Here is a 26468-nt window from a genome sequence, read left to right on the forward strand (position 1 = left end):
TGGCAGAATGAAATGGAGGGGTGAGAGCTAAGAGACCCACTTTCTGGAGAATGTTGCTAATGATGGTACCCACCCGTGGGGGACGAGGTACCCAAACTGCACGGGGCTTCCTAATAAGTTAATTACAGTTTCTAACACTAATTATAGACTTCAACCTTTGTTGAGATTTCAAGCCCTGGGATTAATTTGTAAGTCATTCATTCAGCTGAAACTTGACAGCTCTTGCTGCTTCTAAAATATAAAGGAACAAGGGAAAGAACTGCCTTAGAATTAAAAAATTCCTTTCCTTAAAACAGAAACCTAAACAATCATGATGCCTTTTCCACTTATTACCCGTGGACTCGGAAAACGTGAACCGCAGACAGCAATCATTACGTTCCGTGTCCCTGAAGTTCTCCCCCTGACTCCCCACCTAAAGAACAACAACAAAAAATTATGCCTGAAAGGGAAACAAAGCAATTTATGTTTTCTGGTTATCATCCTGGAAATAGCCAAAGATTACTTGCATACCGAACAGACGAAATCAAATCTTTCACTACTGCTTAAAAAAAAAATCCTATTACAAATTACATTTAACTCAGGTGTGTATAGTTTGCCAGTTCTTATCCAGTTGTAAATTAGACCATGGTTGCCTGTTGGGAGGGAAAAGTGGCTTTTGAAACATGTCTTATTGACTGGGTATAAATTACCTGCAGCAGATTTGTGAAGCAAATTTGAAGCAAGAGATGGCTCCAGGCAACATTGTATTGATTGTAGATTGATATTCCGCTGATTTTAAGGTGAGAAATAAAGATTGTTTTAGCAGCAATTTAATTAACAAATCATTGCACAAATGCTAAGAATATTGTGTTGTCTAATACAGGGATTTAAGCTTTTAAAAAAACAATTATCTGGGAAATGCTTAGCTTCACATGTAGATTAATTGTCTTTACTTATCACTCTAAGACTCTCTGTGAATTCACATAAAACAAAATAATGGTTATGAGCAAACCTGCTCATTTTTCTTGAGCCATGAGAAGTGAGGTTTTCCCTCCTCCTCAAAGCAATAAACACACTTGTCTTCAGCACTGGCAAAAATTGAGTTATGCTGTTTTTAGCAGAGCCCTTGGAAGCTGGAATGAGTAGGGAGGCCTGACTGTCAAGCCAGCTCTGTCCCCAAGCTGTCAAGTGACCTTGGGCAGATCATTTCCCCCATCCCCAGTTTCTTCACGGTTTAGATCACCCCTAAAGTAATGGTGTGCTGGCGAATGTTTAGCAACCAGCTCTAGAGAGGGGAGTCCTGATTTGTAGCATCTGCTAATTGCCGTGGTGTAAATACTGTGACTGTAACTGATTTCAAGCTACCAATCTGACATTACTGAATGCATAGTTGGGAAGAGATGCTGCAAGCCACCTCGAACCGGCCCCAGCTGACCACTGCCTCTAAGATCCTCCAAGGTTCAAGAGTTGCATGGGTTTATAAATGTAATTTAAATTTAAGTTTAAATGCACATACAGAGAAGAGAATTACACCTCTTTTTTGTAATTCAGAAGTTATTTTAGAACCTTCCAATGTAACAGGATTATAAAAATGAATATTAATACAATTTCTCATCAATACCAAGTCCAGAATATCCAGATTTTTCTCATTTTGTTTCTTAAAAAAAAGCAATAGGAAAATCATCTAATACGGAGATAATGTCTATAAGTGTTTCCAGAAGTCCTCCAATGAACTGCTTTTTCAAAAATTATCACTTTTTTTCTTACTATTAAAGTACTGCATGTGTATTGAAGATAATGCAGGCAAATTCGGAAAACTAATATAAAGGAAAACGTCTAAATCTCTGTAATTACCTCATCCAGAAATTAATGTATTGGCATATTGTTGTACAGTTATTTCTCTCTCCTCTCTTTCTCTCTTTCCCTCTCTCTGTCTTTCATGCACACACACACACTCATACACTCTTATGAATTTTTTGCTTGTTTTGTTTTTGTTTTGTTTTGGGGTTTTTTTGTTTTTGTTTTTGAGACATAGTCTCACTCTGTCACCCAGGCTGGAATGCAATAGTACCATCTCAGTTCACTGCAACCTCCGCCTCCCGGGTTCAAGCAATTCTCCTGCCTCAGCCACCTGAGTAGCTGGGATGAGAGGCACTCACCACCACACCCAGCTAATTTTTGTATTTTTAGTAGAGACAGGGTTTCACCATGTTGGCCAGGCTGGTCTTGAACTCCTGATCTCAGATGATCCGCCCACCTCAGCCTCCCAAAGTGCTGGGATTACAGGTGTGAGCCACCACGCCTGGCCATGAATATTATTTTTTTTCAATGGGATCAAATAAGGTTTTGTGACTCTATTTGCTAAACAATGAAAATATTACCATTTCATTAAATATTCCTATATTATTTTTAGGGGCTGCAAGACCAAGCCTTATTTGAGCAATCGATCACTCAATCAATCATTCTCCTTGTCTATTTACAGTTTTTTGGGCCCCTTGTCTATTTACAGTTTTATGTTAATGTAAGACAACTCTGCCTCCAGCATCACGGATCAACTGTATACAGTCACAATTACTGCTGATAGATCAGTTGCAAGAACAGGAGTTGCTGTATCTGTTAATGTACTTTTTTAAAAAAGATTAAACTTTTCATGGAAAGAAACTGGTTATGAATATCTTTGCATGAGATCAGAGACTACCTGCAATCTAGGGACAGGCCCAACATCAATTGAGTGACATTATAAGGTTTATTTTGTGTCTCCCACAAGGCAATGAAAACCCAGTAAGGGTTGGTTGTTGTCATCCTATCGGTCAAATACCACTGCTCTTCTTAAGAGTGATCTGAGCGTGGCAGAGAGGGGTGCAGAAGAGCAGATCAAGATCCCTGTCAATTTCAGAGCAGCCTACCCAGAAGCAAGTGGAGAAGACCTTGACAAAAACCCACAGGACTATCCTTGCTCAGAGGGAGATGGCAGGAAGAGCCAGGGCTCCTGCTACATGGACAGAAAAAGCTCCCTACACCTTAGGAGGGCCTACAGATCTGCAGAAGGAGGTTGCCTGATGGGCGGTAGAAAACATTCTCTTGCCATACAGACTTACAGCAGGAAATAGACACAGCCTTAGGAAACTTCTGATTTGCCTTTTCAACAATATTCAAGAAGACATTGAATCCAGAAACTAGAGCAAGCAGGGTAAGAAAGAAACCATCTGAGATAAGGGGAGAGTGAATGGAGAGAAAACACAATTGATTAATTAAAAACCCTCATATGAACAGCAGGTTGGAGACTGCAGAAAACCAATTTAATGAGGTAAAAGACAAATTCAAGACATTTTCCATTATACACATGGGAAAGTTTGATAGATACTGATTTATAGTGATAGAGAAAAATGATCAAAGACACGTGAAAAACGTAAAGGTTGTCTTTAGCAGAACAAAAATGGGCTCTGTCCCTCTAAATTATTTTTTAATAAAAGGAAGGAAGAAAACATAGTTCATATTTTTTAAAAAGGAATGAAGGGAAATCAAATAAGCCTAAAAATCAAAACAAAACAATAGAAAACCAAACATTACTGTCACCATACATGGATTAACTATTAAATACAAACCCATACAAATGAGTTAACCCTGTTAAATTCAGAGAGTCTCAAATAAAGTAAAAAAAAAAAAACCGCTATTTAGGTAGATAACCCTAAAACAAAAGGATTCAAGAGTAAGAATATAGACTATTTGGATAATATAAGGACATATGTTTATATATTATATATAATATTATTATATAATATGCTATTATATATTATATAATTTGTGATCATATAATATATATTTGTGATCATATATGTTATATAATTTGTGATAATAAAATATTATATAATAATACGCTATCATATTAGGTAATAATATAATAATATTTATGTATCAAATTATATCCCATACAAAGAAGACTATATTTTAAAAATTATTCATAGACTATTTACCCAAAAAATTATCTTTTACGTTCTAAGGATGACCTTAATACATTCAGAAAGAACTATATAACTCCAGAGAGGTAGTTTTAACATGGAGAATTGAGTCCGACAGTTATCGCCCCCTAATTTCCAAAATTATATAGAAAAGACATCTAAGAATAAAAAACAGTCTGTAACTATCCTTGAAAACTGAAAAGACTACAACTAATGGACCCCAAATTTTAAAGTACTTCTGGAAGCTGAAGAAGTAGAAATTTAAAATAATCCAAGGAGTGACAAAGAGTCCATTTTCAATGCCAGACATAGAGGAACCCTGAGAAGGATCTGGAAACTCAAGGAACCCAGGAGAACCCCCAATCCCAGAAGGGCAGGGTTTAGTATGCAGATGGCCTGGGCAGCTCATAGGGTGCTCAGGCACAATCCTCTTTGGCTTTGATCCTGGCTCTTCCAGATGACAAGCCAGCTACTACGAGTGGATGGGAACAGTCACCTGGGTGAAAGCCATGTGCTCTTCCTGGTCTGCGATGCTTTCTGTGGCCCCTGGACACTGGTCCCTTGCCCTGAAGATGGTGTATTACCCAGCATCAGAAAGTGCTGGGCTAGTCTCAGCACAGTATTATACAAATTAGAACGTCATCTGGCAAAGACCCACAGAAAAGTTATCCAGAAAGAGATTTTTTTCAGAGCAAGATTTTGCCACAGTCTCCATATGAAAAATGCAACATATTATCTGTCTTAGTCCATTCCAGTTGCTGTCACAAAAATGCCATAAATGTATACACAAGATATATTTGTTTCTCACAGCTCTGGAGGCTGGGAAGTCCAAGATGAACACGGATTTGGCATCTGGTAAAGAGCTCGTTTCCTCATAGACAGGGCCTTCTAATACAGTCCTCACAAGGTGGAGGGTCAAGGCAGCTCTCTGTGGCCTCTATTATAAGGAGACAAATCCCATTCAGGAGGGTGGGGTCCCCATGATTTAGTCACCTCCCAAAGCTCACCTTGGTGATTTGGTTTTCAACATATGAATTTGATAGGGAGGAGCAGGACACAAACTTTCAGACCATAGCATTATCAGATTCCAAAGTGCTCAGTTTCAGAAATTTTTTCTTTAAAAGTTGGAGGTGGGAGGTGGGAACTGGAAGCCAAGTCACATCTCCAGTTTGAAAAAGAGGCTAATCCAGTATTCTCATCTCCTTTTTGGCTTTTTTGTTTTGTTGTATTTTGTTGCTCTATGTTTTTTCAGGAAAAAAAAAAATAACCATGAAATCTGGGGATATTTTTTGAGTTGTTTTCCAAATTCAAATTGAACAAAAATAATATATTCTAATGTTTTACAAAATACTTTGAGACATACATCTCATATGTTCCTCAGATGAACCCTTTTAATCAGGTAACCTGAGTATTATTATACCCATTTAATAGATGACGGAGGGGAAAACAGGTTCAGAACCTCCGAGTCCAGGTCCCGTGTTCTTGCTCTTCACCAACAGCCACAAAACCTTGACCTGATTAATTGACAAACTTTTTGAAGGAAGAGTCCTGGCCATGTTCATGGGAGCTGAGATGGTTCTAAAAGAGTGAACATCGCTAATAGGAGCAGCTATTACACATGAACTTTTCTGCTGAGAGCATGCCCTGATCTTTGACTCATTCTTCTCTTTTAGTAAATGGAAGAGGACTCTGAGCTTCCACAGCTCTGTCCAGCCCCTTCCCAGGGAGCCTGCCTCCCTGTCCACTCATGGGAACTGAGAGGGGGTGCACCAGGCAGCCTATCCCTCAAGCAGGGGCCGCCAGAGTGACTTCACAGGCGGAGGAGCCGAGAGCCAGGCAGGCAAAGGCCACCGAAAGCGAGGGCATCTGCCCCTCTACTCCGGATGAGGTCTCAGAACCTTTCCCATGTGACATGCCCGTGGCTGAGGACAAGGCTCTCTGAACTCCGGAGTTAGTTGGCTTTTTCAGTCCCAGGCTTGGCACCAAGATTTATGTTCCTAGTGTGACCACACTCACCATCCATCACGATTAGTTACAATAAAATCTCTCTTCGTGTTTTTAAAAGCCCTTCGAGTTACATTCCATTATGCAGTTAACATCTCGCAGATGGCCGGGCCATTGTTCAATCAGGGAACCATTTTCTGATCTCTGAAAAGGAAGGCGGGGGACTAGCGCTTGACCTTCCCAGAGGCCCTTGAGATCCTGAGCCTGGAGTCGAGAAGAGAAAACAAAGAAGGGGGCCCCTGTTCTCCTGCCAAGAACTTGGTAGTTGGACTGAAATGAGTGGATGGACAAAACAGAAGGGCTTGGGTTAACTGCCTTTTTCTTGAGGGAAGTTAACCTGGACACCCTCCGGTCTCAAGAACACCTGGTCTGTGTTCTCTGAAACAGTTTAACCGCATAGGATCGCCCCCTCTGGCGCACACTGTTCTCAGGCGGGCCCAGGCCTGATGCATTCAATTAACATTTGATCCAAACGCTGCTGGGAACTCAGATGACAAAAGGTGAAAGGATGATTACGGACATGGACATCGCCGCCAAACTTGCTGCTCCAAACCTCCTCTCTCTACCTTCCACCCAAGTCCGTATTAGCCCTGTATTAAGCCCCTCCCCCTACCGCTGTTCACCTGGTGGCCTGGGCCCTGTGGTAAATTTTGTTGCTGCTCCTAAATAATCACTGCCCTCCCTGTGGGAGGATCCCACGTCTCTGCTCACTGCCCTGCGGCTTGCCATGCATCCTGTGGGAAGAGTTTGCAGTCCTTCCCCTTGACATCTGCTTTAGCCAAAGGCATATGAATGGACGTGATGTGGGCAGAAGCTTTTTCTTTTTCTCTCTCCTTCCTTCCTTCCTTCTTTCCTTCCTTCTTTCCTTCCTTCCTTCCTTCCTTCCTTCCTTCCTTCCTTCCTTCCTTCCTTCCTTTCTTTCTTTTTCTTTTCTTTCTCTTTCTTTCTTTCTCTCTTCTTTCTCTTTCTTTCTTATTTATTTATTTATTCTTTTTCTTTCTCTTTCTTTCTCTCTCTCTTTCTTTTTTTTTCTTTCTTTCATCTTTTTTTCTTTTGTCTCACTCTGTTGCTCAGGCTGGAATGCAGTGGCACAATCAATACAATAGCTCACTGCAGCTTTGAACTCCTGGACTCAAACAATACCCTCATCTCAACCTCCCAAGTAGCTGGGACTGCAGGTATGCACCACCAAGCCAGGCTAATTTATTATTATTATTATTATTATTATTATTATTATTATTGTAGAGACGGGGTCCTGCTATGTCACTCAGGCTGTTCTCAAACTCCTGGGCTCAAGTAATCTTCCCACTTCAGCCTCCTAAAGTGCTGGGATTACAGGTGCGAGCCATCACGCCCAGCTGGCAGAGGCTTTCCGAGCCATTGCGTGTTTCTGCCAGTTCTCTTCCTGTCTTTCAGTCTACCCAGAATAGAAGCTGCTCCTTCCAGCTGAATCCTGGAATGAAAAAGACGTGGAGCAGGTGCCACATGCAGCCCACAGCGAGCGGTAGCTGACATGTGATCTCAGTGAGAAATGAAGCTTTGTGTTACAAGCTACTCAGGGTTTTGTTACTGCAGCAGAACTTAATCAAATCTGAAGAATTTGGGCGCCACAGGGGGCTCATCCCTCACACCTTCTTTCCTTCAGCTTCCACACCAATCTAGACTATCCTGCCATCTCTAGCACCAAACTCTATCTAAATCCATCCACTTTCCCATCCCTGCTGTCCCGCCAGCTCCTGGACCACTTCTGTACTCTGCTCCGAGTTCACTTTCCTGCTGCTCTCCAGTCTTTTCTCCACTCAGCAGCTGGACTGGGTTTCAAACAGGGAAAATCTGATGATGCTACTCCCCAGCTTAAGCCCCCAAGACTCCCCATAGTTGTTAAGAGAAAATCTCAGCCCCTCGCCCCGTGCACGGCCTCCATTGACCAAGCTCTCCTGCACGTCTCATCTCTGCAGCTTGCACTTCTCCCCACGACGCTCACTAGTCTCTGCTACCCGGCCACCTTTTTATTACCCTAATACACCAATTTGTTTGCCACCCCCAAGTCTATGCCTAGAATGTTCTTCCTCAGATCTGACCATTTTTCCAGGATCAGTATAAACACCACCTCCTCCAGGAGGCCTTCCCTGCCAACCCCGCCTCCTCCAACTATCTGTTTTAAGTGCAGTAGAGGCACATATCACCATTTATAATTATCTTGTTTGGTGGTTTATGTGCTTCGGTTTTTTTTTTTTTTTTTTTTTTTTTTTAGACAGAGTCTTGCTCTGTCACCCAGGCTGGAGTGCCATGGCTCAATCACAGGTCACTGCAGTCTCAATCTCCCCAGGCTCGGGTGATCTTCCTACCTCAGCCTCCTGAGTAGCTGGGACTATAGGTGTGTGCCACCATGCCCTGCTAAGTTCTTTTGTTTTTTGTATTTTTGGTAGAGCCGGGGTTTCACTATGTTGCCCAGGCTGGTCTGGAACTCCTGGGTTCAAGCATTCCAACTGCCTCAGCCTCTTGAAGTGCCGGGATTACAGGCATGAGCCACCGTGCCCGGTCTATTTGCTTTCTGTCCTCCTGCTGCACACCATACAGGAAGGTAAGCCCCAGGAGAGAAGTCTTCTCTAATGTATCCCCAGTGCCTTGCACATTGGTGATTGATAAATATTTGTTGAATAAATGTCCAAATAAATGTATTCATGTTAACTTTCTCATTTTATGGATGAAGGAATTAACTCCCAATGAGTTTATACCCAGCCAAGACCTCCTCCCCCTGGACCCCTGGCAGAACCTGGACAGGAACCCAGGTCTTCTGACTCCATCCAACACTTTTCTCCACTGCCTCCCACCTGCTGCCTTCTTTCTAAAGATCTTCAGTCTCCTTTCATTACTTATTCCTGTGCTTAACATCCAGCGATATCAGAAGCTTCTTCCCGATGTCTACTCTATAGCCTTGAAGCAGCAGCTTATACTCCCATGAACTCAACCATTGACCTACCAGAAATCTTGCACAGCAAATGACTATGATTCCATTCCTTGCCTGTAAAAGTATGGTAAAAACAACAGCTAATGTTCATTGAGTGTTTCTGCATGTTAACCCATTTAATCTTCTCAGCAATCTATGAAGTAGGTACCGTTATTATCTTCATTTTATAGGTGAAGCATCAGAGACACAGGATGGTTCTTTAACTTGCCAAGGTCACACAGCTGGGGAGTGGTGGACCCGGGATGGGTGCCTGGCCTGGATCTAGAGCCTGAGCACGCTGTGTTCTGCTGAGCAGGTCAGTGGCTTAGTGTTGTGTATTTCTGGTTGACTGTGACTTAGAAGTATACACATTTGCAAAATCTAACCCACATCTTCCTTCTTATCTCAAGGTTCCTGTGATATTATGAAAAGAACATAGACTCTAGCTGGGTGCAGTGGTTCATGCATATAATCCCAACACTTTAGGAGGCTGAGGCAGGAGGATCACTTGAGCCCAGGAGTTTGAGACTGACCTGGACAATATAAAGAGACCCTGTCTCTACAAAAAAAGAAAAAATTAGCCAGGCATGGTGGTGCATATCTGTGGTCCCAGTTAGTCGGGAGGGTGAGGCAGGAGGGTGGCTTGAGTCCAGGAGTTCAGTGCTGCAGTGAGCCGTGATTGTGCTGATGCACTCCAGCCTGGGTGACAAAGCAAGACCTTGTATCAAAGAAAGAAAGAAAGGAAGAAAGGAAGAAAGAAAGAAAGAAAGAAAGAAAGAAAGAAAGAAAGAAAAGAAAGGAGGGAGGGAGGGAGGGAAGGAAGGAAGGAGAAGGAAGGAAGGAAGGGAGGAAGGAAGGAAGGAAAGGAAGGAAGGAAAGAAGGAAGGGGAAGGAAGGAGAGAAAGAAGAAAGAGAAAGAAAGAAAGAAAAAGAAAGAAAGAAAAAGAAAGAAAGAAAAGAAAGAAAGCAAGAAAGAAAGAAAGAAAGAAAGAAAGAAAGAAAGAAAGAAAGAAAGACAGAAAGAAAGAAAAGAACAAAAAAGAAAAGAAAAAGAGAAAAGAGAAAGCAAGCAAGCGAGCAGACTCTGGGGTAGTCTGCACTACACCTCAGCTGTCATTTATTGAGAGCTGACTACATGCCAGGCATAGGGCCAAGGACTTAGCATGTCTTATCTCATTTAACTCATAAGGAAACGGAGGCTTAGCAGGTTTGGGTGCCCTATATAACCTCACAAGCAGGGGGACTATTCCGGCTCGGGCAGTTTGATCATAGGACAGTGCTCAAGAGACTTAATTCCTCTGAGTTTCAGTTGACTCATCTACAAAATGATACAAACTAAAGATACAAATTCACAAAACATCTAGTGTAGTGTCTGTCACATAGCGGGCTGTCAGATGGCAGCTATAAATAGCAAGGTGGCTTCTCTACCATTGGGCACAATTGCTAGAAATAACTGCTTAGTTTCAACTACTAAGCAGTCAGGGATTTCAGGAACTCCTAAGAAAAGTATCGATCCACTAACAACCTGCCTAAATCACTAGAAAGCCATCTGCAAACAAAATGCCTTTGAGAAATCATCAGTTGTCACGAGCCCCTTAACCTTCATGGCCAGGAGGGTCAAACAGCAAACTTCATTCCCTAATGTTGTGGTTCCTTGCGTCCCTCCCCCATAACCTCCCCTCCCCCACTTCCTGGGCCTCCGAGCTTGCTGGCTAACAGCTTTGGGGAACTAGATGGATGCTAACCTTTCCAAATCCACCACCTCCCAGCTAAAAAGGAATGAGTCCAGTGCTGACCCCAGAGAGCTCCAGATCAGATTCATTTTCTCTAAGTCCTAATAAATGAGAAGGAGGCAGGGTGCTTCATCTCTCACTTTTCAATGGCATGATCCATCCTAGGGATGTGGGCGTGAGGCTTGGGAACATGACAGATCCATCACATTAGGCGGCAAATCCATCAAATCCTCCTTCTCCATTCGAAGTGCCTTCTTGGCCAACCCCTGCTTAGCTCTCCTCTTTCTAAGATCTACTCAATGGCACGTCCCACTGGCCAAGCCACAAGGTAGTGGACTTAAAGGCTTCACTCAAAAACCACCAGGGCTTTCCTCTTCGAAGGCCTTACTTCATTTATTTTCGTAGCGAATTTGGAACTTTGGCTGTGTCCAGGCTGCTGGTTGGAAGCTGGCAGAGGGACTTGGACCAGGATGGGAAAGAACCAAAACCCTGTAATCCTAGCACTTTGGGAGGCCAAGGTGGGTGGACTGCTTGAGGCCAGGAGTTTGAGACCAGCCTGGGCAACATGGTGAAACCCTGTCTCTATTAAAAATACAAAAATTAGCTGGGCGTGGTGGCACATGCCTGTAGTCCCAGCTACTCGGGAGGCTGAGGCACGAGAATTGCTGGAACTCAGGAGGCGGAGGTTGCAGTGAGCTGAGATTGTGCCACTGCACTCCAACCTGGGTGACAGAGTGAGACTCTAAAAAGAGGGGGGGAAAAAACAAAAAGCACAGATAGAAGAAAGCAACCATCTGATTTTAAACCCTACACATCAGAATGTCAGAATGCAGGGATCTTAGTCCAATGGAGAAAGCAAGATGACTTCCCTGAGCAGGCGACAGAAATCCCCCAAATTCCAGAGTCCTAAGATCTATCGGGGCTCCCGTTGGGTCCTTCCTACTCTAAGACAGACTAGGTTCCCCAAAGGACCCTGTGAGGACTCTGAGTCATTCTCTGAGTGACATCCACCAGGACCTACAGTTGGGCTTTGTTAGAATCAGGAGGGCAAAACCTATCACTGACACAAGGGCTCAGACAGTCTACCCTGCAGAGAGTGGGACAGAGGAAATATCCCTGAATCACCAAGATTAGCAGAATCCGCTGCAGGACTAGAGGCAAGGGCCAAGTGGGAAGGCCCTTCTGCCACTTCTACCCCCAAAGTCTGCTGTCCATGGAGAAGAAGATGTCAGTTGGTTAAACCTCAATCAAATGCAAGCCAAGAGACCAGCCAAATATGCAAAAAAGCCCCCAGAGGAGAGCTGGACATCTGTCTCTGTCTATCTATCCTTTAAATGTTTTAAAGCAAATAGGAAGTACTTGCTCCTCTCAAATGAAATAAAAGAGAGTTGAAATTGGATCTCATCATGGCCCACAATTTGTTGCTTGAATGCTTTCCCACCTACCCCTTGGAAGCAGCTGCTCAGCCATGCCCCCATAGTGTAACCCCTCTATGTCCTCCCTTAAGACGGTTTTGGGAGCCCTGATCAGCACAACCAAAAAGAGGCGATGCCTACAGAGATGTGCCATTACCATTGCAATGTCACTCAGTATTGTCTTGGACATAAATAAAATAAAGGGGGCTCTTAAAAACCTTTGGACAAATGGGACACCAAAAGCACACGCAACCAAAGGAAATAAAACAGATACCTTGGACTTCATCAAAACTAAAAACTTTAGTGCTTCAAATGACACTATAAAGAAAGTGAAAAGACAACCCACAGAATGAGAGAAAATATTTACAGCTGATAAGGGACTAATATCCAGTATATATAAAGAACTCTTACAACTCAACAATAAAAACAGAAACAACTCAATTAAAAGGTAAGCAAAGGGCCAGGCGTGGTGGCTCATGCCTGTAATCCCAGCACTTTGGGAGGCCAAGGTGGGCAAATCACTTGAGGTCAAGAGTTCAAGACCAGCCAGGCCAACATGGTGAAACCCCATCTCTACTAAAAATACAAAAATTAGCTGGGCGTGTTGGTGCACACCTGTAATCCCAGCTACTCAAGAGGCTGAGGCAGGAGAATCACTTGAACCCTGGAGATGGAGGTTGTCGTGAGCCAAGATTATGCTACTATACTCTGGGTGACAGAGTGAGACTCTGTCAAAAAAAAAAAAAAAAAAAAAAAAGATAAGCAAAGATTATATACAAATGGCAAATAAGTACCTGAAAACATGCTGTGAAATATATGTTTGGTCTTCATCCCCATTTCCTGTCATACAACGCCTGTGCCAGTTATAGGACAGTTATAATAAAGAAGATGGGAAATAATAAGTGTTGGTGAAAATACAGAGAAACTGGAATGCTCATAACCTTCTACTGGGAATACAAAATGGCACAGCCACTTTGGAAAACAGTTTGGCAGTTCCCCCACAAGTTAAATCACACAGCTACTATAGAACCCAGGAATTCCACTTCTAGGTGTACATCCAAGGCAACTTAAAACATATGTCCACACAAAAACTTGTACATGAATATTTATATCAACATTATTTATAATAGCCAAAAAGTGGAAGCAATCAAGTGTTCATCTGTTAGTGAATAAACAAAATGTGGTCTAGCCATGTAACAGAATATTATTCAGCCATAAAAAAGCACCGAAGTACTGATACATGCTACAGCATAGAGGAACCTCAAAAATATTGTACTAAGGGAAACAAGTCAGATGCAAAAGGCCACATATTATATGATTCCATTTATATGAAAGGTTTGGAATAACAAAGTCCAGAGAGACAGAAAATGGATAAATGGTTGCCAGGGGCTGTAAGGTAGTGGGTGTGAGAAGTGACCTCTAATGGGTATGGGATTTGTTTTGGAGGTGATGAAAATATTCTAAAGTTAGATAACGGTGATGATGTTACAGCTTTGTGAATGTGCTAAAATCACTGAATTGAAACAAGCCAGGCACAGAAGACAAATATCACATATTCTCACTCATATGTGAGAGCTAAAAATGTTGATCTCATGGAGGTAGAGGCAGAATGATGGTTACAAGAGGCTGGGAGCAGTGGAAGGTGGGATGAAGAGAGGGTGGTTAATGGGTACAAACATAGAATTAGGTAGAAGGAATGAGTTCTAGGGTTTGATAGTGCAGTAGGGTGACTACAGTTGCCAACAATTTGTTGTATATTTCAAAATAGCTAAAAGAGAAGATTTGAAATGTTCCCAGAACAAAGAATGAAAAATGTTAGAGGTGATGGATATCCTAATTACCCTGATTTGATCATTACACATTGTATGCATGTATCAGAATATCACATGCCTCACAAATATGTACAAATGTGTATCCATAAAAAATTTTTAAAAATCACTGACTTGAACACTTTGAGAGGATGAATTTTTTGGTGTATGAAATATATCTCCATTTTCAGAAAGTAACCTCTTTGGCAGTGATAAAAAGGATCAATGTAAGTCTTAGTCAAGGAAAAAAGTGCATCCACTAACTTAAGCAGATCCCAAGAGAGTGGTAGGAGTCACTGGGAGGACCTGAGTGGAGGCATGACATCGATTAGAGCTGGGTGTGAGGGAGATTGCTGGTGCATTGAAGGGGAGAGGGAGAGGGTGGAGATTGGCCAGGATGCTGCTGGCTTGCCAGGCAAATGATCCAGTCACAAATGAGTCAGGACTGGGTCTTCAGAAGCAGAGGAAGCTCACACTGCTTCCAGCCAACTTAAGCCCCAGTGAGTTCAGGTAAGATGAATCCTTCTGCATCCTTTAAAGCCTCAGGTGCCAACTCCCACTGAGAGCACCAGTTTTGCCATGATACACATGAAGAACCAGAAGTCAGCAAACCCAAGCACCAGGCCCAGTTCTGTTTGACCTTGGGGAAGTCATATCACTGTTTGAGATCTCAGCCTCCTTCCTTGAAAATGAAGGAATTAGAATAGTTGGTTTCCAAGATCCTTCCAACTCTAGAATTCTAAGACTGTTACAAATTCCCAGAGCAAATGTACTCTAAAATATGGCTCTATGACACGTTTCTTGCTAACTGAAGTCTCCTTTTCTGAGTTGGTCTTTGATTATGAATCACATCGTATTATTTCTGTTGTGTTCTTTCTTTCTACTAAAGTGGGTTTATCTGGGCCAGGGTCCTTCCAGGACGTAGCAGGAGGTGAGGATGTTCAGTGAAAGCCTGTTGGAGAGTGGATTGGACTGTTCATTGGGATCCAATCTAACGATCTGGTTGCTATCTCCCTGCAGCTGTGGGGCAACTGGCCATTCTGTAGTTGAGAAATAGGAAGAATTAGCAGGGTAGCTTGCAACTCGACTGCAGTGTTTCTGAACTCTTGGCAGTTCCAAGGACAGGTCTTTGGGCTGGCCTTTGAGGTAACTCCCACTGTGGGAGGGAACCCTTGTGGGGGGCAAGTTAATTCATGCTGATGTTAGGATAAGACCCTCCCTCACTGTCCTGAGGTAGTACAGTCATCCAGGGACACATGTCATAGATGAGACGCTAAGACATCTGCTTCTTCATGTCAAATGCTGGCCTCACAAAGAACAATGCTTATCTCTGCAGAAACTATAACGATGTTATCTGATTTTTTAAAACACATTTTCTTACAAGAGCTCAACAGTCAGGACTTCGGACCAGGAGTGAGGAAAGAGAGGACCATCAGGAAGAGACTTCTTGTCTGGTTCCCGCATTGGGTAGCAAAGTGGGGGATACAGAAAGAGGTGGCAGACGTAGCCTCCCTTGTGAAGTGGAAGGACCCCTGGTTTCTAGGGAGAGAGTCTGAGTTTTAGCATTAGGTTTTCTTTTTGGATATTGTAGGTCCCTGTAGTTGTCATCAAACCCTTGCTCAAACTTCAGCCTTCATTGCTGTGTGGTCTCAGCTTTCTTATGAGGAATTATAGGATGGGGTCTTGTGTCCTTTTGGAGCAGAGACCGAAAAGAAAATGTCTTTTCCCCATGATGGTTCTTCTTCATGGCAAAGATGTTGCCCTGGAGCCTCAGTAGGTGCCCAGGAGCCAAGTGAGAGGCATCCAAGGTGGAACGGAGAGAGGAGAAGCAGGCGACAGTGGGGCCACAAGGTCAGCATGGCTCTTGCCCACAGTACCTCAGAGGAAAGAGGAGGGGGCACTGCCTATCCTGAGCTGCCAACTGCTTCAGAAATCACCCCCACAATCTCCACTCCTTAGACCCGGCTCTATCAGAGTTATCTCCTGTAACAGCCAAGCAGAGCTACTTAGGACCAAATCACTGACCAGAGCTGGGGAGGCCAACCTTCCTGTAGCCTCAGTCTCACCGGCCACAGCTCCACACCCCCACCTCCTATGGGGACAGGAAGTGGCAGCCCCCAGCTTCCATGCCCAAAGGCACACGGCTAAGTAGCCCTGGGGCCACTCTGTCTGTCACTCTGGGGTGCTTCCAGGGCTAATGAGTGTCCTATTTGAAGATGGAATCTGACAAGGCCTGACAGACCAGACATGCTGAGCCTGGGTCTATATCCTGACGCCTTTACCTCACGGTGCCCAGATCAAGCCTCCGAGATCCTGCACGTAGCCATCGCTTGGTAGAGCCTAAGAACATTCCAGAACATCAGAACTCCATTTCAGTCCGATTATAGGCTCAACTCCAGTAAAGCTGCTGAATGTTATAGTTGGGCTTTATGGGTTCCCAGGGAAACTTCCGGGTAAAGTCAGAGAATCATGCTGTCACTTAAATAGCACATCCAGGAGAGCCTAACTCCAAATACAGTAAATCAAACAGCAGCGCGATGAATAGGTAGAGCTGTGACTCAGGATGTGGCTTGTGGGGAGGGGGCATCCTTCTCGGGAGGCATTATTGTCCATGGCATTCAATTTCAGGGGTTCCCCACCCCCAAAATATTTCCTCACGGAATCTTGAACTTGCGCCATTGGCAATGGATTCCTCCCTCCCTGTGTTTAAACAGCAAACATTTCTGGGAGGTCTCAGTCTCTTGTTAGTGTAAATGAGGTCCTCAGTGAGGAACAGGGATTGTTCAAAGGGGCATTTGGAAAGGGGCGTAAGACACAGGAAGAAGAGGTAGAAGAGCCTGAATTCATCCATATCATAATTTTGTCAAGGGGTGCTTTTCTACTTAGAGTCAAACTGAATGTATTTTTCCGACCTGTAGAGACAGGGATAACTATGGCTTCATTCCTACTTGGCAAAGAAAGGGTTGAGAAGACACCATCAGGTCCACAGTGAGATATCACTTCATATCCACTAGGATGACTATTTAAAAAAAAACAAAACAAAAAAACAAAAAAAAAACAGAAAACAAGAGTTGGTGAGGATGGAGAAATTGGAACCCATGTGCATGGCTGCTGTAGGAAACAGTATGGCGAATCCTTAGAAACCAAACATAGAATCACCGTAGGACCCAGCACTTCCATTTCTGGTTACATATACAAAAGAATTGGAAGCAGGATTCGAACAAGTCTCCGTACACCCATATTCATAGCAGCATTATTCACAGTAGCCAAAAGGTATAAAGAACCCTCAATGTCCATTGAGGATGAATGGACAAACAAAATGTAGAATATGGAAAAAAATAGACAGCAGCACATGATTCAGCCTTAAAACGGAATGAAATTTTGATACATGCTGCAACGGAGAGGAACCTCAAAGATACTATGCTAAGTGTAATATGCCAGACACAAAAGGACAAATACGATACAATTCCACTTACATGAGGTGCTTAGAATAGACAAATTCACAGAGATAGGAAGTAGAAGAGTGGTCACCAGGGGTTGGAGGGATGAGGGAATGGGGATTATTCTTTGATGGGTACAAAGTTCAGAATGAGAAGATAAAAACAGTTGTGGAGATGTATAGTGGTGATGGTTGCACAACCATGTGAATGTATTTGATTTCATTGAGTAGTACACTTAAAAATATTAATAATGATAATTTTTTTCTGAGATGGAGTTTCACTCTTGTCTCCCAGGCTGGAATGCAATGGCATGATCTCAGCTCACTGCAACCCTCACCTCCCGGGTTCGAGCGATTCTCTTGCCTTAGCCTCCTGAGTAGCTGGGATTACAGGTGCCTACCACCACGCCTGGCAAATTTGGGTTTTGTTTTTTTTTTTTTAGTAGAGACGGGGTTTCACCATGTTGGCCAGGCTGGTCTTGAACTCCTGACCTCAGGTGATCTGCCTGTCTTGGCCTCCCAAAGTGCTGGGATTACAGGCATGGGCCACTGCACCTGGCCTAAACAAATGATAAATGTTATATTACATATTTTTTACTACAAAACATTTTTTTACAAAGGAAAGAAAAGAAATTTGGTAACTGAAAACTAGGCTTCCTTTTCCTTTCCTCCAGGAATAGTTATAATTGGAGTTCAGATTAGATCAGAAGGTATGTCAGTTGGGCTAGACTAGGTTATACTAGGTAACAAGCACCCCCCATGTTTCTCACTCATGCTATCGATCCATCATGGGTTGTCAAAAGGGCTCTCCCTACTCATCCGGGGACTCCAGCTGACAGAGCAGCACACAACAGAGAAAAAGATGTCCAAAGCTCTTGCACCAGCAAGTAAATTCTTTAGTTTGAACGCAACCCATGATACTTCTGCTCAAAACTCTTGGGCCAGAACCCATCATGTGTCCTACCTAAGGCTGGGAAGTGCAATCTTACCACGTTCTCAGAAGGTGGAAAGCCAGAAGTCTTTGACAAACAGCACTAATGATTACTGGAGAAGTAAGTGGGATAGTCCAGGGGAAATGATGGCTCCATTCCCTTTGAAATCGAAAATGTCCATCTGTTATACAACTGTTCATTCAGCCATCTAATCACAGCATTCAAAGATAAATAATAGACTGGAAAACAATATTTGTGACACATACAACAGAGAGGGGGATAACACCCACAATATACAAAGAGCTCCCACAAATCAATAAAAAAGGATCTGAACAGGCAATTCTCAAAAAAAGAAATTGAAATGGCAAATATGCATATAAAATATGCTCAAAGGCCAGGTGCAGTGGCTCCACAATATACAAAGAGCTCTCACAAATCAATAAAAAAAGGACTGAGATTTTTTAAATGTTGAAAGATCTGAACAGGCAATTCTCAAAAAAAGAAACTGAAATGGCAAACATGCATATGCTCAAAGGCCAGGTGCAGTGGCTCACACCTGCACTCCCAGCATCTTGGGAGGTCAAGGCAGGAGGATTACTTGAGGCCAGGAGTTTAAGACCAGCCTAGGCAACAAGCAATACCCCATTTCTAAAGAAAATAATTTTTTTTCTGTATATTTTTTCTGTCTTCTTTCTTTCTTCTTTCTTTCTTCTTTCTTTCTTTTCTTTCTTTCTTCTTTCTTTCTTTCTTCTTCTTGTCTTCTTTCTTTCTTCTTTCTTCCTTCTTTCTGTCTTGTCTTCTTTCCTTCCTTCCTTCCTTCCTTTCTTTCTTTCTTTCTTTCTTTCTTTCTTTCTTTCTTTCTTTTCTTTCTTTCTTTCTTTCTTTCTTTCTTTTTTTTTTCTTTTTTCTTTTTTTTTTCAAGGTCTCACTCTGTTGCCTAGGCTGGAGTGCAGTGGTGTGACCACAGCTCACTGCAGCCTCAATTTTCTGGGCTGCAGTGACCCTCCCATCTCAGACCCCTGGGTAGCTAGGACTCCAGGCAGGGACCACCACACTGGGCTAATTTTTATTTTCTTTAAAGATGGGGGTCTTGCCGTGTTGCCTAGACTCGTCTTAAACTCTTGCAGGATGTGACCCCTCGGCTGGAGGGATGGGGAGCGTGTGATGAGGACCAAGAAGGAGCTGAGGACGGACCCCGAGGCAGCTCCTCAGAGGAGAGCAGCTGTCCCAGTGAGAGCAGGCCTCAGGGCTGGGGACACCTTCAGAGATGATCATTGATTCACAAGACCTTCCTGTTAATACCTGGCTTATTTTTAGGTTTTAAAGAAAGACCACGAAAAGAAAGAGCTATCACAAAGTAGCGTGTTTTTTTCTGCCAAGGGTCTGTCTGCCAGTAGACTACAATAAATGGAAACCTAGACGCTTATAAAGTATTATCTGGGAAGATATTGGACCAAAAAATAAATCCAAATTAACTATCTGATGCCCTATAAAATAAGCCTTTAAATACTTTGTAGGATCCCTCTTTCCCCAAACACAACCCTACTAAGCCAGCAGTCTTCTTTCTGTCCTAGCCCCGCTGTTGGAAGTGGACGCTCACGGACCCGAGGTGTTTTTTCTACAGCCGGGGTCCCAGTTAATGGTGGATCTGATTCAAATGATGGTGGTGCTGGCAGAATGAGCTCATCTTCCCTGCACTGATTCCTCCCTCCACCCCCTTAGCAGCTGGGGGCCCTCCTGAAAGAACAATAGATTTATAATATGAGCAAAACAAAGGAGTCGGGAATGAACAGCTCTTGGAAATAAGTAGGTCAAGACACAATCAATTTCCAAATTTAAAATTATGTTTGAAAAATGTAGCTTTAATACAGGAGCCCGCTTCGGCCCTGTGGGGTAAAGCATGTAAAGTTTAAAGTTCCGCAGTGGCTGCTTTATCAGGTAGCCCGAAGTTTACCCTGGAGGTTAAGCAATAAAATGGAAACAAAAATAATTTAACAGTTTTGCAGTTAGTTTAACCCAGCAACAGCTCCTTAAATAGCTTTCACCTTCCTGGAGCTTGCCATGCTCATAAAGCTACAAGATGCATTTCAAAGCTATGAATTTGCTAAATAGAACTTCATTTCCTCTTCTTATTAGAGGTAATTAAATTTATTAGACGTCAGTAAAAGCCTTGTAAACAGAAAATATGAATGCTTATAAAAGTCTGCCCTTGCTTTTCAACCTAATAATTAAGATGCAACAAGAAAGCAGCTAATAACAGCTCGTAATTTATCAGGTGCCATTCAACCCCGAATCTGAGACATATTGTAGAAGTATTAAACACTGAAATGAAAATAATACCCATTGAAACACATTATTTATTAAATACATAATCACTCAGAGAAATAAACACGTTGCACAAAGAACTTGATATTTCTGATGGAAACACTATATATATTATCTTCTGCTTTAGATATATTACCCATCAAGTCAGATTCTTAAATCAAAGCTGCAGCTCGTTTAAATGCAAACTGCCTGTGGCAGCCCAGCAAACCCCAAATTTCCACTAGATGTTCACCTTAATATCAGTTTTCAAAGACGGAGTCACTGTGAAGTTCTTTCCTTATTATTGTGTTTAACATTCTCAAAAGAAAAGAAATCCCCCAGCAAGCATTCGAGAAGCAGGAACAGAAAAGAAGTAATTCTAAAAAGAAGAGTAAGAATTATACATTAATGAAAAAAATTCCCACCATCCAATACACATGAACTTAGATGCAACTGCAGATTCAATACCTTACACCCCACCCCAGTGTCATCTAACCCCAAATGGAGGTTCAAGAATGTACGTTACATCTTTACTAACTCTCCAGCTGAAATCTGTACTTGGAGCTCTTGAGAATGAATGACTATGAAGACTTTGGATACCGTATTTCATTGATACAAAGACTCCTTCAATTGTAAGGTACACCATCATTTTATGTATCACTAAGAAAGAAAAAATAAAACACTACCAGTTAGACTATGACATGCTATCATTGTAAGCTGCATTCTGATGTCAGAGACGTTAAAACTGCAAAAAGGCTGGGCATGGTGGCTCACGCCTATAACACTTTGGGAGAGCAAGGTGGGAGTTCAAGACCAGCCTGACTAGCATGGTGAAACCCCGTCTCTATTAAAAATACAAAAATGAGCCAGTCTTGGTGGCATGTGCCTGTAGTCCCAGTTACTCAGGAGGCTGAGGCAGGAGAATGGCTTGAACCTAGGAGGTGGAGTCTGCAGTGAGCTGAGATTGTACCACTGCACTGTAGCCTGGGTGACAGAGCGAGATTCCATCTCAAAAAAAAAAAAAAAAAAAAAAAATTAAATACTACATGTTTGCCCAAAAATATTTTAAAATAAACTAAAAGGACATTTCAGATTACCAAAGGTCCTTGTGACCAAACATCCTACCTCATCCAAAAGAGTCTCTTCCCAATGAATGGGGAAATGAGTATCCTCCCAGCAGGATGCATGAGGACACAGCAGCAGGAGCCCAGGGAAGTCAATCTGCTTGAACAAAGCGTGGATGTGCACTTGTGCTCCCAGAGAGCAGTCCCATCTTACGAGGGCTCCATGCGTGAAGTTATGTACAGTGGAAACTACTCATGAGAATCCCCTAGGGAGCTGCCAGGTTGGAAGCCAGTAAGCTCTCTCCCGGTCAGTTTCATTGTTCAGTTTTTTATGTTGGAATAATTATAGATTCACAGGAAGTTGCAAAAAATATACATATAGGGAGGTCCCATGTAGCCTTCACCCAGTTTCCCCAGACAGTAACATCTTCTATAACTATAATGCAATATCCAAACCAGGAAACTGACATTGGGACCATCTATAGAGCTGATTCAGATTTCACTAGTTTCACACACATGGTGTATATGTGTGTGTGCACGTGTGCACATACGCACAGTTCTACATGACTTTATCCTATGTATAGATTCATGCAACCACTGCTACAATCAAGATACAAACTGTTTCACCATCACGAGGGGCCTGTGCTGCTGCTTCTTTATAGCCACGCCCACCCCCTCCCTCCTTTCCCTAAGCCCTGGCACCCAGGATTCTGTTCTCCAGCTCTATATTTTTGTTATTTCGAGAAGGTTATGTAAATGGAATTATACAGCATAAACCTGTTTGAGATTGGATCTTTTTCTCAGCATAATTCCCTTGACATTCATCTAACAGTTTATCCTTTTTTATTGCTGAGTAGTATTTCAGGGTATGGATGTACCAAAATGTAACTAATGACTCAGAAGGACATTCGGGTTGTTTACAGCTTGGGGCGCTTCTGAAAGCTGCTATGAACATTCATGTACAGGTCTTGCATGGATACAGGTTTCATTTCTCTGGGACAATGCCTGAGAGTACAGTTGCTGGGTCATGTTTAGTTTTAGAAGAAATTGCCAAATGATTATTCCAAGTGGCGATATCATTTGACATTCTCCCCCGGCAATGTGTGAGTGATCCAGCATCTCTGCATTCTCAACAGAGAAAAATTATAGCCATTCTCAGAAGTGTGTGTTGATTTCTCATTGTGGTTTTAACTCGCATTTCCCTAATGGCTAAGGGTGTTGATCATCTTTTCATGTGCTTATATTGCCACCTGTGTATCCTCTTCAGTGAAATGTCTCGATAGTTCTTTGTCAGGTGCAGGAGCAGATCGTTGTTCTTCAGTTGAGCACAATGTGAAGTCTCTGGCTTGAGTTAGAAGCCACGTAGTAGCTTCCCAAATGAGAAAACAGAGATTCTCTGTTCTCACATCTTCCTACACTCCAGGCTGTGCAATCCCTGAGTGCAGTTTGGGGATGGAACCCTTATGCTCTTTTGCCTTTTTGTGTGTGTTTGCTGAGCACAGGTAACTGAATTCGTAAGTTAAATATTTACGATGGGGCCAGGTGCGGTGGCTCATGCCTGTAACCCCAGCACTTTGGGAGGCCGAGGTGGGCGGATCACTTGAGGTTGGGAGTTCAAGACTAGCCTGGCCAACATGGTGAAACCCTGTTTCTACTAAAAATACAAAAAATTAGCCAGGCATGGTGGGTGCCTGTAATCCCAGCTACTAGGGAGGCTGAGGCAGGAGAACTTCTTGAGCTCAGGAGGTGAAGGTTGCAATGAGCTGAGATTGTGTCACTGCACTCTAGCCTGGGCGACAGAGTGAGACTTTGTCTAAAAAAAAAAAAAAAAAAAAAAAAAAAAAAAAAAAAAAAGGTTTATGAAGTGACTCCACCATCTTAGTAGCACAGTGGGATCTGATGTCAGTTTAGTGCCCCAAGTCCATGTCCACCAAGTTCTTCCAGTGTTCCCTCAACCTCCATTGGCCAAAGCAGTTTGTCTTTTGTGATTTTGCTCTCTGAGAGCTGGACTGTGGCCTTGCAGTGCCTTGCTTGGAGTACTTCCTCATACTCCTTTAATTAAGACAGAACAAGACCTTCTGCAGACCCCACTGGCTGTCATGACCAAAGCACCAGCTCAGACACCTGTCTATCATGTCGGTACCTCCTCAGTTAAGTGTCGCTTTGAGACACTAACTTCGCTGACCAAATTCCCCCCAGCTTCGCCCATTCTCAGCTTTCTCCTCTTATCTGCTGCTCAGGTTCCACTGGGATCGTGGTCAACTCACCTTACACAGCACTGGTGACATGAAACAACTCAGGATGTGGTACAAAATTGGGTGTAACTGGAACAAAGGTTAGAAGCAAGTTTTGGGAGGTGAAACTGTAAGAGGTAGGGGAAGATTTCAAACAGTCTTGCAAGCTGTGGTCGGAAAACCCAAAGGGAAGGGTGAACTAGAGGAGATCTTAAAGCAGGGGCTGCTGAGATGAGATCAATTTTGCTTTAGCAAATAATCAGCTAACAAATGTTTATTGAGCACCTATTATGTGTCAGATAAAAGTTAGCTGGATTGACAGTTGTTGAAGATCAAATAATCTGGGGGACATGAAGTCTTGAGTCCTGTGGGATGTCATAAAATGGAAGTAAAAATTTGATCCAGTAAGTCCTGCCCTCTAGTTCCTCTAGTCCAACATGGAAACCAAATTTGGCAAGTAAAATTGTGTTCATAAACACTCTGGTTACAGAACAAATGAAAATGATCAACGTGGAGTGTCTTACAAGTGACTTAAGGATTCGAGTGGCAAGAGAGGCAGTAAGGAAGTGAAGATCCAACTAAGGTGCTCCTGGAGAGTGTGGGCAGCAAAGGCAGAGTGCAGAGAGCTCTAAGGAGGAGCGCACGGTAGTACAGTGCTTCCATGGACAGCGGGGCTCACCGCGCACCCTGGGACGGTGCCTCCACGGACAGCGGGGCTCACCGCGCACCCTGGGACGGTGCCTCCACGGACAGCGGGGCTCCCGGCGCACCCTGGGATGGTGCATCCATGGAAAGTCGGGCTCACTTTGTAACCAGCTCACTCCAGGATTCTTAGTTGCAATCATAACACCAAGCATAAATGAGTGATTTCAATTTTTTTATTTTTAATTTTTGTGGGTACATAGGAGGCGTATATATTTATGGGGTACATCTTAATAGAAACTCTAAGAGCCAGGGGCTTCTGGGTAATAAGCACAGAATAGGAAGCTGCTGTGTTTTACTGACTTTTATAAATAGGACACCCTTTAGTCAGCCTTGTGCCTTAGAAAGCATGACACTCACCCCCATCCCATGCCCCACCGAAAAAGAAACCACAGACCAGATGATCACCTTTCCTAATGAGGCGTTGGAATAATCTTCCCGCTGTTCCGCAACGCGAAGGGCTCAGGAGTGCTTCGCCCGCTGAGCAATTCTAACGCAGGGAAGATCGAGCTCAGCCTGCTTCCCTGCAGAGCTGGCCTCTGTTGAGAGGAGACATCTGAACCTGAAAGCCGGGAGCGTGGCTCTCCATCCTCCTGGGAAGGCTTTCCATAGTCCTCTCACTACCTTACTTGGGCCTCTTTAATTCAGAAAGAGCCTTAGGTTTTGCTCCTGGGTCCATTTTGCTCCTTAATAGCATCGCTGTTTTTCCCATGTTTCTGTACAGAGAGATGCTGGCATGAGTATTTTGGTTTGGATGCCATGATGATGTTTATCATCGTAATTGATACACGCTGAGTCATTACCAAGTACTAGACATGACGTTAATTGCTTAATAGGCACGACCACAGGTGATACACCAATCCTTGGAGCTAGGCTACAGGTCAGCAAAATTGTTCTATGAAGGGTCAGACAATGACTATTTGGGGGTTTGAGAGCCCTATGGTCCTTTGCAACCACTCAACTCTGCCACTGTAGTTGGAAACAGCCATAGATAATACATAAACTGATGAGCATGGCTGCTTTCCAATAAAACTTTATAAGAACCGGGGATGGGCCAGATTTGGCTGTGGGCTATACTTTGCTGACTCCAGCTTTTGATTTTACTACAGTGGTTTGTGCTTGACCTGCCAGTGTTCTGAACGATGCATCTTGGCCTCTTTGACGTTAATATCCTGCATCATAAATTTCAGTGGCTCTAATAATATGTAAAATCACCAGTATCTTGTGGATCTTTGTGACTCATGGAAAAAACAATAGCACACACACTGTTTTCTAGAGTAACAGAGGTTCTCATTTCTGGGCTCAAATTTTGAGGGAGAGGCTGTTCCTGTTCTTGTAAGTGACCTGGAACCACCTTCTTCTTCAACATGCTTTAGGATGTTGAAGGTGAACTTGGGAGGAGGGCTTAAGAATGTTCACAATCTTCCCAAAGCTCAACACATACCAGAAACTCAAAATCCAATTTCTATAATTCACCTGAAATAACTTCTCCCATCTGGACTTCCATTGCCCCATCTATAAAATGGGTGTGACATATTAAAAACTTCTCTTTGGGGTATGTGCCTTTGCAAATGTGGTAACTATTGCTTCTTTCACCACGCTGCACTCCTATCCTCAGGCTCAGTATTAAAATGAGCAAAGGACAGAAACCAGAAATGCTGATTAACAATAGGATTTTGAGGACAGGGACTTTGTGGTGCTAGCAGAGTCTGATTTTTAGGAAGGAATCAACAAGTGTGGGTTGGCTAAGACTGAAGAGTCAATACTATGAAGAGCTGGCAATATGGCAGTCCAAAGAGGGCCTGTGGCCTTGGCTACCTTCCTCATCTGGCCCCTCCAAGGTACCTTCAGCTCACCAGTGAGGATGCCCCTGACACAGTCACACATGTATTGCTTTCTGCTGGGTATAGAGTTTTGCTGGCCCAAGGCTGTCAAATTCACTTTG

At 43.1% G+C, this 26468-nt stretch overlaps 1 protein-coding gene across 3 annotated transcripts in view; it reads right to left on the bottom strand.

Moving 5' to 3' along the window:
• Positions 1–222: 222 nt before the first annotated feature.
• Positions 223–26468, bottom strand: part of FTO (FTO alpha-ketoglutarate dependent dioxygenase) — a 440820-nt gene continuing 414574 nt past the window's right edge. For 2 of the 3 annotated variants that reach the window (XM_031658246.1, XM_009196443.4), the window contains exon 10: positions 223–768. In XM_031658246.1, the coding sequence (XP_031514106.1) occupies positions 686–768 (83 nt within the window). In that variant the 3' untranslated portion in view covers positions 223–685. Of the gene's footprint in view, positions 769–24685; positions 25240–26468 lie in introns of those variants that run through there. The other variant, XM_003916875.4, reaches the window with a different exon arrangement.

This window comes from Papio anubis, chromosome 18 (genome assembly GCF_008728515.1).
Source record: "Papio anubis isolate 15944 chromosome 18, Panubis1.0, whole genome shotgun sequence".
NCBI lineage: Eukaryota > Metazoa > Chordata > Mammalia > Primates > Cercopithecidae > Papio > Papio anubis.